Raw genomic sequence first — 12,773 nt, 5'->3', positions numbered from 1 at the left:
TGAGATGTGCATACATAAAGAAGCACCTTGTTGCTAGTCAGTCAGAGCAGCAGAAATGGCCTGGTTGCTAGTCAGTCAACTGTGAGATTCCCCCACCTTGCACATCCTTCTCTCCTCTGCAGGCAGCCCTGCCAGCAGTGACCCTCCATGCTGGGGAAGGCCACTGGCACGTGCACGTATTTGTGTTTGTGAATATGTGTGCATCTGAAGGCCAGAGGTCAATAGCTACTGCCCTCCTTAATCACTCTCCACCCATCTGTCTGTCTGCGTATCTATCTAATATTTATTTATTTGAGACAGAATCCCTCACTGAACTTGGAAGTCACTGATTGGCCAGGCTGTCTTGACAGCAAGCTTTAGGAATTTACCTCTCTCAGCCTCTCTATAGGTGATAGAAAGTTACTGAGCTTGCCAGCCACCATGCTTGGGTGTTTTTTTTCCTTTCCTTTCCTTTCCTTTCCTTTCCTTTCCTTTCCTTTCCTTTCCTTTCCTTTCCTTTCCTTTTCTTTCCTCTTTTTATGCACGTGTCAGGAATTCAAACTCAGCCCTCATGCTTTCATAGCAAGCACCCTACCTTCTGAGCCAGCTCCCCAGCAATTTTTCTTCCTTCTTCCTTTTGAGATGCCAGTAGTCTTCTGCCTTACGCCACATCATGACCTCAACTCACTTGCCATCAAATTTCAGTCATGCGCAGATAGTCCTTTGCTGTTACTCCACTCCAGTCTTGCTCAGTCTTACTTCTGCTTAGTTGTGCATGTTGTGTTTCTCATAGGATTCCAGGCTTGGGTCTTCCTCTTTAAAACCTTCCTTAAAATGCTTTACCCAGAAATCCTTTCTTGTGATAATATGGCTTGATGTTATGTATCCCATAGGATGTGGTATTTCCTTTCTAATTTTCTGTAATTCCTATGGATTTTATGCTCCAGTAATTTGCGTTTGCTGTTGTCGGTACTTGAATCCCTAAGGTACAAGTCTCTAGGAACCTTTCGTGCTAACATGTGCCGTGTTTGCTGGCTCTGGTGTTTCCCTGAAGGTCCTGCCATTTCTGCAGCAGCCACATCTGTGTTCTGCAGCTCATCCCATCGCCAGCTTCACCATGCTGTCATACCTCATGGGAAAGGTGGCCGCTCATCCGTCAGTGGAGTTGTGGCCACCGTGTTCGGAGCAACAGGCTTCCTGGGTCGATACGTTGTCAACCATCTTGGTAAGTGAAATTCTTTTAGTTGAGTGTGCTTCATGCCTTGGACTAGGATTGTCTGACTTGAGACTGCAAGCCATGTGTTTTTGTTTTAACGATATTATAAATTACTTCTGTCTTAGATTTATATAAATTTCATCTGCCTTGGCACTGAGAGAACATTCATGCTTCCTCTATAGGATATTATTATGGGAATGCATACATTTGTTATGGGAATAAATAAGTATATGAGAAATAATATGTGTGGTTATGGCATCTTCAATATGCCAGAATACATTCTGCTTTAAGCATTAAGTTAATCCGTCTATCATATTGGAATTTAATGTTTTCTAATCATTGTTGTGTGACATACTCACATTGATGTTGATCTTTGTTTCATGCCATCTTTTAGGACGAATGGGGTCACAAGTGATCATACCATATCGGTGCGATATATATGACACCATGCACCTTCGTCTAATGGGTGACCTGGGCCAGCTTATCTTTCTGGTAAGACTTTATGATGTTAAGGTAGTTTCTGAGGTCATTGTTAGGGAGAAGAGGAAGTATAATAAAGCAGTAGTTTAACCCCAGGGCGGACCAAGTGCATCCTCTTGTTTTAGCTTGCAAACCCTACTCTAGTTGTCAGCAAACCTTTTTGTAAAGTACTAGATAATGATTATTTATAGTTTTCAGATCATAGAATCTTTGTCAGAGCAGCCGAGCTCTACCCTAAAGCAGTCATAGACAGTATGTGAGTGAATGGATGTGGCTGTGCTCCAATATTACTTTATAGATTGTAGGCAGATATGGCCTATAGGCTCTAGTTTACTAAGCCCTCCTCTAGACATGTGCTTTTTCTGCATGGTAGCATTAGCCCTGTGTAGCAGTAGAACACTTGAATTGTGGCTGTTCCAAATTGAGAAGTACTATAAGATAAAAATGCAGATTTCAAAGACTGCATGAAAAATTACATTAGTATGCTAATGGTTTTGTTTATAGTTATTATATATTGGAATATTTTTGATATATTGGGAGAAATAAAATATGAACATGAACTTGTCTTGATTTTGTTTACTCTTTTAATTGTGGCTAGTAGAAGATACCAAAGGGATCTTTTAGTATTTAGGATCATATGTGTGCCTTGTGGTAGGGTTCTAAGGTGATTTTACAGACAGAATCTCAAGGAGGAAGTCTAAGAAGTTGGCATAGTTGGTACGAACTTAGCTGTGCACAGTCCTCTCTTAGCATTCCCTCTTGTTTTTCTTAGGCCAGTGGCTCCCAGAGAACTAAGGAGAGCCTACAGGGGAGGGGTTAAGTTGCATGAGCCCTTTGGTCGTCCAATGAGCAACGAGTTGATTAGACATCATGTAGGGTTTCAGCTCAGCTTGTAAACTCTTGCACTGTGACTATATATTAAGTAATCTCGGAGAAAATAAGAACAGAATTTTCTGTACTAAAATGAAAATTGTCCCAGATGCTGTATGTCTCCTTCCTGCAATCCCAGCAACTTGGGAGTCTGAGACAGGAGGATTCTTGTGAATTCGACGTCAGCTTGGAATACACCATGAATGTTGGGCTATTCAGGGTGGAGTGAGGCTCTGCCTTAACAAACAGGAGCCAGGCTCGGTGGCACACGCTTGTAGTCCTAGCAATGGACAGGTGGAAGCATTTAAGGTTAGCCTGGCTATGTGAGCCCCTATGTGAGCAATGTTAACAACAAGACCTGGAAATTTTCGTCTCTGCATTTCTTCAATTCTTGGTTTTGTGTCTTTAAAACACAGCTGAGGGGCTGGGGATTTAGCTCAGTGGTAGTGTGCTTACCTAGGAAGCGCAAGGCCCTGGGTTCGGTCCCCAGCTCCGAAAAAAAGAACCAAAAAAAAAAAAAAAAAAAACCACAGCTGATATTATAGAGTATTAAGGGCTGGAGATGTAGTACAGTTGATAGAATGCTTGTTGTACATGCTTGAAGACCTGGGTTAGACTCCCAGTGCTACAATTAATGATAATAGATAGATAGATAGATAGATAGATAGATAGATAGATAGATAGATAGATAGGTGGATAGATAGGTGGATAGATAGATAGATAGGTGGATAGATAGATAGATAGATAGATAGGTGGATAGATAGATAGATAGATAGATAGATAGATAGATAGATAGATAGATAGATAGATAGGGAAAGAATTGAAGAGAAATAAGGAACTAGCTCCGAGTTCCCTAGTGGAATGCTGTTCCTTTTGGTGGTCTCCACTGGTGGCAAAGCTTTGCTCACCTCCATGCCATACTTCTTTATACACTGGGGGCAGAATTCCTGCGCCTTCATCAGTGGCTAGTTAGTGGCTAGATATCTGCTTGGGCCTCAGAAGACCAAGCATGGCCCACTAAAATCTGCCATTAAGGATGACCTGCCTCTTTTCTAGAGTCTGATGTCATGAGTGACATGTACTTTGACTTCCTTGTCTTGGAGGAGTGGGGGAGTGAGCAGGGGGTGTGAGCTGTCAGCTTCATATGTGGAAGTGAGTGGAGTCTGAAATGGCCCCGAGTTTGAACTACTGCGGATGGCTATTCTGTAAGTGCGGAGATGTACCTGCATGTTTTACTCTGATTGGTCTCTGCTGTTGTAGGAGTGGGATGCTCGAGACAAGGATTCTATCAGGAAAGCAGTGCAGCACAGCAATGTGGTCATCAATCTCATTGGGCGGGAGTGGGAGACCAGGTAAGTCCTGTGTCCTGTCTTTTCTGCTGAGTCCTAGGGTTCGGTGACATTTACCCGGTACCTTCTGGTGCTGGGGGTTAAGTTTCAGTGCCATTTTAGTCAGCCCACCAGTAACGGGTAAGTAGGTTCTTTGGCACAGTGTAGTGGATGTTAGCAGTATGATACATCATGTCAGTACGGTCGGTGCTGTGGATGTGACAGTGACCAGTGTTGACTGCTTGAACCTGTCGTGGGGTGGAGCTAGGGTGTAGGATTTGCTTGTCCCTCTGCTCACTACTTTGGATTGCCTCTCCGCGGGTTAATTGACCATGATCAGGTACTGGTGTGAATGTGGGTCAGTTTCTATGGGGATTATTAATAAATAATGATATTGTTATTTCTAAGGTTTTTATTATTTTCTTTTGAGATAGGGTCTTATGTATCCCAAGGTGACTCTATTAGACTTAGAGTTCTCCTGCCTCTCTACCTTGCAAGTGCTGTGATTACAGATGTGTGCTACTACACTGACCTAAATAAATGTTTAAGTTTATATTTTCATAGCGCTTTGTTTACACTTTTTCCCCCTTTAGCATTCATTGAATGTCTGTCTTAGATTTATTTTAGTCCCCTGTTTCATTAAGTAGTTTAAATTCTTTGATGACTTACAGGGTCCTTTTCATCTGTGTGTCTCCCGTAGGGACTGACACACTGGCTTGTGCATAGGCTTGTGCATAGGAATCATTTAGCTAATGTAAGGCTCGAGTTGTGGCTTAGTCCCCTCCCTCTCTCTTCCTATGTGCCTTCCTTCCTCCCTTCCTCCCTTCCTCCCTTCCTCCCTTCCTCCCTCCCCCTCTCTCTCTGTCCCTCCTTCTTTCCCATTTTAAAGACTGAACTTAGGGCCTTCCTCAGACAAGCATGTGTCTACTACTGAGCTATATCCCTAGTCCTGTTTTTCTTATTTTTGAGCTAAGTTCTCACTATGTTGCCCATTCACACAGTTGGTCTTGAGCTCACTCTGTAGCCCAGGCTAGCTTTGAATTGTGAGGCCCCTGTCTCAGCTTCCCAAGTAGCCAGCATTATATGCCACTAGGCCCTGCCATAACTGATTTTTTTTTTTTTTTTCTCTTTAGGGAGAACAAAGGTCTGTGAGTCCCTTTCCAGCCCTGCTTCCCTCTAGCCAGAATAGTCAGGTTTTCTTGAGGTGCCTTGGTTACAGGATTCCTTGAGAACATAAAGTACTTTTTATGCTGGCTTTATAACTTGGAGTCAGCCTTTAGTTAAGTGTATTGACAATGAGCAGGCCTGGAAGCCTTAGGAAAAGTTGCATTTGGCTTAGATTTAAGGCATTACTATTTAAAAAGTTAACGGTTATAAATTCCAATCCTGTCATGAAAACCAAAGTAGTATAGAACACTCTGAAATCCTGAATCTTCTCAAATTCTTTACTGTATTTCCCTCACCCCACCTTTTCTTCCAGAAACTTTGATTTTGAGGATGTTTTTGTGAATATTCCTCGAGCAATAGCTCAGGCATCCAAGGAAGCTGGGGTTGAGAGATTCATTCATGTCTCACACTTGAATGCCAGTATGAAGAGTTCTGCTAAGTCACTGAGAAGCAAGGTTAGTACCAGGGACTCGGTCGGTGCTGGGGAAGGCTTTTAGAGCTTGACAGGGGTGAGAAGCTCTTCTCCACCATGCATTGAGAAGTCAGATTGATTTTCATTGTCCTTCCAGAACAGGTGTACTGGTGTTGTGGATTTTATTTGGTTGGTTTTTTATGTTGGGAACTGAACACAAGGATTTGGCCTTCATAGGCAAATGCTTTAACCCTGAACCAAGGCTGTGGCATCTGCACACATGTTGGGACATTTTGTTTCAGTGGTCTGTTGAAGGATAGACCATATTACCTGCCTCCAGATAATATGTAATTGGGGAGATGTAATAAGAGGTACACAGGAAACACCAGGAAACGTAGAGCATGATTCCTGCCAGAGAAGTCATGCCTGTGTCACCTACCATGATTACAGGACCCTCTCCTTCTCAAACCTTCTGTGGTCACAGGTTTCTGCCAGTCCCACCTGGGCATTGTGAAGACTTGGAGTGACAGGAAGAGCTAGTGAAAATGCCCTTTGCATAGTTCATCTTTTCCTCCTGCAACTCCACTGTGACTCAGAGTTCATCTGGCCCTAAAGTATCCTTGTCCAGGCTCATTAGGGTCTGGGTCTACCCGTCAGCATTTGTCTTCAACCACAACAAGCTTGAGTCATGCTGACAAGGACAACAGGGTTCCTGATAATGACTGGGTTTTTGACCCCTCACATGTGTTTATTGAGAAAACTATTAAACACCAGTTGTATGCTGTGAATTGTGTTAGATACTGAGCATACAGTTGTTTATCAAACAGAGCTGATCCTAACCTATGTTAAGTTTCTAGTCTACCAGGAAATGTGATCCCAGCCCCGTGAAGCATTGCAAAGTAGCAAAATGTTCCAGAGGAGCAGAGAGTAGTGGGTGGAAGTGAGCCATACCTGTAGCTAGTAGACTTAGTTGCTAGCACCAGAAAGCTGAGTGTAAGGGGCTGTAGAGATTGCCAGGCAGTTAAAAGCACGAACTGTACTTGCAGAGGATCTGAGTTCCCATTGGATGGCTCACACTGCCTGTAACTCCAGTTCCAAAGCGATTGGATACCATCTTCTGGCCTCCCTACTCACAGCACTTATGGGCAGAGACCCTGACTCTAAACACACACATACACAGAACTTAAAAAGTAGTAAATATTTTTTAGAAAAGGAAAATTGGCTGTAAATATAAAGGAAGTGTATAGGCTCACATATCTAAAACCAGCACTAGGGAATCTTAGCTATGATCGGTGCCAACATTTGTCAAGCCCATAACTTGTTTCAGAGATTTTTCTCAGTTCTGACTTCCTCCCACAGTCCCATGACTGGCTTCTAGCATATCCAGGCGCACATTCAGATATTACATTGGAGAAAAAGACAGTAGGAGTGAACCCAGCATGGCTGCTTTAGCATGTACTGAGTCACATGGATGTCATGGTTCTTGTAAGGGGTAGGCATGTAGTGTTGAGGGGCAGAGACAGCAAAGCTGCCTAGCCCTTCTCTTTAAGCCGTGTCTGTGTGTGTGTGTGTGTGTGTGTGTGTGTGTACTATTGGGTAAGATAGGAATACTTGAGTGGGGCTGGGCCTTAAGCTAGTGATTCTTAGCCTTACTTACACATTAGAATCACTGAGACTTTCAGAACTCCAAAGCCCAGTCTGTACCCCAGACCAAATCAAATAGAATCTTTGAGGGTGGAATTTGTGTGTCAATATTTTTTTTAAATTATTTTCATATGATCTAGAGAGGGATCCGTGAAAGCTGTGCTTTTTGTTTGAATGAATGAGTTTATTAAGCATATACAAGCAAAAGCACAAGAGTAAATAGTAGTTAGTGGACAGAGGGAAGTAGCAGGTAGAGGTCAGTATCGTCTGGTCAGGGCTCACAAAGTCCAGCTGGGATGAGTGGGGCAGCCAAAGGACAAGGGAAGCAAGAGTAACATCACACCAGGGCTGAGGACAGATATCCACAGACAGACTGTGGCACCCTGGTGAGACTGCCGGGATTCCTGATCACACTTGAGTCCCGGGTGGAGCAGGACATCCCTCCAAGGAGGCTATTAAGTACAAGGACAAACAGCTGCAGATGGCATTACTGTTGAGCTCTTGTGCTCTCCAGCAGAAATGACTGGGGAGCCTTGCCAACTCCCAGTGGAGTTCCTTCCAGCCAGAGCAGAGAGTTCTCCTGGATGAGCTTCTGGCTGCTCCTTCCACTGTGGGGCATATATATACCTGAGAAGAACAGCAGTAATCTCTGTGAGAAATGCTTTATTAAACTCTAGTCGATCTTAAGGACACAATATTTTAGCACCTTTAGCATCTCCCATTAGAGAACCAAAGGTCCAGCCTGAATGGGGATTTTGAAAGAAACTTGATGTCAGCCTTCTTGTGCCTCAACTGGCGGAGGTCAGCCCTGCTTTAGAGCCAGCTTCTTAGCAGGCTTAAAAGCACATAATAGTTTGCCAGTATTATGTTCATGCTGCTTTCTTTAGGCTATTCTGAGCTCAACACAGATTACCAGGCATGGTTTTACTTGAGAGAATACTCAGTTTTGAAATTAGCTTTCAATATTGTCCCAGTTGTCCCGGGTTGATGACCCTGGAACTCAGAGGAGATAGAAATTGAGAGTCAGCAGAATCTGTGAATCAGAACAGGAAGGTATGGAGGCCTAGGGAGTAAACAGGCTGACTGAGGAGAGAGCTCTGAGTGGGACAGAGGCATGCAAATGCTTTCAGTGTGGCAGAGAAGGGATCCTGGTAGATACCAAAGCCAGCCAGGACTGAGCAGTGGGTGTGTGGTAGACAGGAAGCCAGAAGAGATCAGCGTTACAGAAACCAGCATCAGGGCTGGGACAAGGATTGTGCTTTTAAACAGTCAAGAACTGTAGTGTCAGATCTGTTGATATCAGTGATCTTATCAAAAATAGTCTCAGATCAGATACTGTAGTTGTTGAAACAGAATCCAGGGTCAAAATGAGTGCCATGTGAGCTGGTGCTTGGCGGTGGTGCAGCAAGGGTAGGCCTAGTTTATCTAGCTTGGCCTTTCTAGAGAAAGAGCGAGAGGAGGCAGGAGCGGGAAGGGTTTGTGGTGGAGGTGATGTTTTTTGTTTTTATAGGGTGGAGGGTGGAGGCTCTACCTCGTTTACATTGAGAGAAGAAGGTGGTGAAGAGGAGGAGGCAGATTTCGTAGACAGTGAAGGAGGCCGCAGTCACTGCCCCCACACTGACTCCTGTGGTGGGCTGCCAGGTTACTGACACAGCAGGGAATCTGTAAATAGGAGGAAGAAAGTGGAGGCTGGAAAACCATACCCCAGTTTCCCCTTCATTATGAGGTTCCCTAGCATAAGAATAGGAAGAACTGTAAATAAAGACGGGGGAGACAGATGCTGGGGTGAAGCCTTCTACTTAGAGAGGCAGGGAAAGCTCCCAGCTGACCTTGCTCGTTCAGTCGTCATCCCAGAAGGAAAGAGCTCCTTCTCCTCCACCCTGTCTTAATAACCCTTCAAACTGAGTGTCTCTCCAGAAATATACTTCCTGTGTGTCTCTCTATCCATCCTCCTGACTTCCTCCCAATCTCTATGGTCTTTTTGTATGTTCACTTCCTGTCAACTGGTTGCTTGCCTCGCCTCTTTCCTGTATGGTTTACATTTTTTTAATCGTGTTTACAATAAACAGAAAGCTCTTAGATGAAAGGTGTGTGCTAGGGCTGAGCCAAACCATTATTAGAGACAGGTTTTCCAGCACAGAATCTCATAATGTAATCAGATATCCAGCAACACTCTTAGATGAAATGTGTGTGCTAGGGCTGAGCCTCAGCACAACTGGAAACAGATGTTTACAATGTATAATCTCAGGGTTCACAGTGCGATCACTGTCCAGCAACAGAGAACCTCAACACAAGTTCTGGGGTGTGTGTGTGTGTGTGTGTGTTATGGCTAATATGATTATCTCCCAAAATTATGGTTACCTAATGAATATAGGGCCTTGGCGATGTAAGCGATGTCTGATGGTGGGGGAGGGGAAGCTCTGTGCACTTGCTATGGAACTTAGAATGCTTTTATTTTCGGTGGTTTAGGCAGTGGGAGAGAAGGAAGTGAGAACTGTGTTTCCTGATGCCATCATCATACGACCATCTGACATGTTCGGAAGGGAGGACAGGTTCCTCAACCACTTTGCAAGTATGTATCTTTCTTCCCTAAAGAGAGGTCCCCTGGTGGCCTAACCCAGTTTGAGCAGAGCATCAGTGGGCAGTGCCCTCGGGGTTCCCAGGCAGAGTTCTAGTTCCTATTCAGTTGCCTCTCCCCTTTTGGGTTTTATTTTCATCACCAACAAGAGTCCTTTCTGCTTCTGGGAGATGAAGGTCCAGTTAAATGTTACGTTGGGGATTTGGGGGGAGGCTGCACAGTGTTATCTCCCTGCATCTGTGGAAGGCAGTGACCATGCTTGCCCCAGAGCATGGACTTCAGGGCCAGAGACTTCCAAGTTTAAACCCCCATAACACTGTGACCTTGGCAAGCCAATAGCAAATCCCCTGAGTTCTACAAATGCTTCCCTATCTCCATCCTGGACACCTGCAGACCACTGATCTCTTTACTGGCCTGGTAATTGTATCATTTTCAAGCTTGACTTCTTTCCTCTTGGTGCATTTAGGATTTGTCCCTGACTCTTAGGGATTTGTTTCCTTGTGCAGCTGAATAGTATTCCTTTGTTTGGCTGTACCCCTTTGTTTATGCTGCTTTGGTGTTTCCCTGTATCTCCCTCTTGATTGTGCCATCTAGAAATCTGTATTAATTCCCACTTTGTTTTTACAATTATGATATACAGTATATAAAGCTTATCACCTGCTAGTTCTTTTTATGTTGAAACTTTAACTCCTGCTGTGGACAAAGGGATTTCTAGGTCATTGAGACTACATGACTTTGTAAGGGTTAGGAACTAGTTGATGGGGTTGGTGGCCTTAGAAGGAGAGGAAGTCTCCGTGTGCACACACTGAAGTAGGCACCCGTGGACACAGGAAGAAGATGGCCATCCACAAGCCAGAAAGAGGCTCACCACAGCCTGCTGACACATGGCTTTGGATTTTCCAGCCACCAGAACTGCGAGAAAATACAATTTGGGATTTTAAGCCATTGAGTCTGGTATTTTACTGTGACAAGCTGAACAGACTGAGACAGACCTGTGTCTGGAAAGGTGAAATGCTGACCCAGTCCTGGAGGAAGGAGAGGCAGCACTGGACTGGGCAGTGGGATGTGGACTGCTGAGATGTGGACAGGAAGAAGCTGTACCTACCACTGGTCTCGCTGCTTCACTGAGTCCCTGGCAGGAAGCACCTTGGGGAGGATGGGTTATTTTGGCTGACTTTTTGTGGGACTACAATCTGCTGTGGTGGGGAAGGTATGGTGGTAGGAAGGTGAGGCAACTGTCACTTTGTATCCATACTCAGGAGGCACCCCAAACCCTTTGCTGAAATAGGTGACATAGCCCTGTGTGGACCAGGCTGGCCTGGAACTCAGAGATTCTGTCTCTGCTTCCTGGGTGCTGGGATCAAATATGTGCACCATTACAACCCAGCCCCCTGTTTATTGAGTCCAGAACCCCCAGATTCTTCTGTGTTTCATTGTAAACATTATGTAGCCATTCTCAGAACAGATTCTCATTTCTTCTTCCAGATTATCGTTGGTTTCTTGCTGTGCCTCTCGTTTCTTTGGGCTTTAAGACAGTGAAACAACCAGTATATGTAAGTACCTTTCATGAAGGCTTAGGAGGTTTGTAGCTGGAGTCAGGTTTGGTTCAGTTTTCTGCAATGATTCTCACCCACAGGCTTCATTCTTTCCTTCATCAACTTGCTTCAACTGGTTGCCTCAGTTTACCTAAGAGGTGCATGTCTTCTCAGTGTCTTCAGTTGTCCATCCACTTACAAAAGCTTTATTGAGGCAGGTTTACAAAGCTAGCCTTGAACTCAGTGTGGAGCCCAACCAAACCTTCAACTTGACACTTTAGGCCACATCTTCCGAGGTAACCAAGGTTACGGGCCTGTTCTCTTGGTCTGATGCCTTAACTCAATAAATGCTTAAGCATGTCTCAGGATGTGTACAGCATTCTGATACTATGTTACTGGGAATATATAGAGGATAGCCATCAGACATACATTTTTGTCCTCAAGTTCTTTTCAGGTAAATGACCATTATTATTCAATGTGGTAAGTGCTAGGAGAGGGAGAGCATTTAAGTCATCGTATCTGAGGCCACAGAATCCAGCTTTGGATGATTTAGAACCAGTGGATAGGCACTGGTTCTCTGTTTCACATAGAGATGATGATACATGCTAGGGCCCAGAGGTGAAGGAGGAGGTTTGGTTCTACTGGGCGGGCTGGGTTAGACCAGTGTTTCTGGATTGGTATTTCTGTTGGTGTGACAAAACACCATGACCAAAAGAAAGTTGAGAAAGAAAAAGTTTATTTTATAGCTTATAAGATCATCACTTAGGGAAGCTAGAGCAGAAGTCTGTAGTCAGGAGCTGATGCAGAGTTCATGGAGGGGTGTTCTCTATGGCTTGACTTTAGCCTGCTTTGATATACCTCAGGACCTCCTGGCCACTGGTGGCACCACCCAGAGTGGGCTGGGTCTTCTCACATCAGTGTTCAATCAAGAAAATACCTTACAGTTTTGTCTACAGACCAGTTGATGGAGACATTTCTCAGTTATGATTCCTTCTTTCCAGATGAATCTACCTTGTGTCACGTTGACATAGAAACTAACTAGCAGTTTTCTAATAGTGACACTACTGATGTTTGGGACCAGATAATTCTTCAGTTCTTCATTGTGGGATAAGGATTCTATCCTTTAGTCAGGAGGTACTGGAGACGGTTACACCCTTACCTCCATGACAACTAAAATTCCATGCAGTTGTTAGATGTTCCCTAACACCATAAGTAATTCTGGTTGTGGATTCTGTCTCTTGATCTAAACCTGTGTACAGTTCCTACTGTGAAAGTCGGAATGACAGAACATCAGCAGCCCTCCAAGGTTTGGCCTTTAGGTTCTGGTGGCTTAGGACAGAGTGGACAAGAGTGTAAGAGATGGCATTGGAGAGCTGGTGGCCTGGCCAGGTCAAAGCCTTGGGATGCTTTGATCTGCCTAGGATAGTACCTGGCTGAGCCTTGAACCTGGTTCTGGGAATGCCTGCCTAGCTAGGTGCTTCCTCCAGAGTCTGAGAAGAGATGACGCCATTGCTTTTCTGTTGTAGCCCTGTGACAGGCAGCTGCTTTCCTTCTTCCCTTTCTC

At 44.5% G+C, this 12,773-nt stretch overlaps 1 protein-coding gene across 3 annotated transcripts in view; it reads left to right on the top strand.

Annotated features, from left to right (window-relative positions):
* Ndufa9 (NADH:ubiquinone oxidoreductase subunit A9) overlaps positions 1-12,773 on the top strand; it is a 28,772-nt gene that overhangs the window by 2,881 nt on the left and 13,118 nt on the right. The window contains exons 2-7 of one of the 3 annotated variants that reach the window (XM_087658261.1): positions 966-1,204; positions 1,590-1,687; positions 3,806-3,897; positions 5,354-5,495; positions 9,566-9,668; positions 11,160-11,227. In XM_087658261.1, coding sequence (XP_087514387.1) covers positions 997-1,204; positions 1,590-1,687; positions 3,806-3,897; positions 5,354-5,495; positions 9,566-9,668; positions 11,160-11,227 — 711 coding nt within the window. In that variant the 5' untranslated portion in view covers positions 966-996. Of the gene's footprint in view, positions 1-395; positions 1,205-1,589; positions 1,688-3,805; positions 3,898-5,353; positions 5,496-9,565; positions 9,669-11,159; positions 11,228-12,773 lie in introns of all 3 variants that reach the window. The other 2 variants (XM_087658262.1, NM_001100752.1) reach the window with 2 other exon arrangements.

The sequence above is a fragment of the Rattus norvegicus genome, chromosome 4, assembly GCF_021556685.1.
Source record: "Rattus norvegicus strain SHRSP/BbbUtx chromosome 4, alternate assembly SHRSP_T2T, whole genome shotgun sequence".
In the NCBI taxonomy this organism is placed as follows: Eukaryota; Metazoa; Chordata; class Mammalia; order Rodentia; family Muridae; genus Rattus; species Rattus norvegicus.
This window is presented reverse-complemented; position numbering and strand designations above follow the sequence as displayed.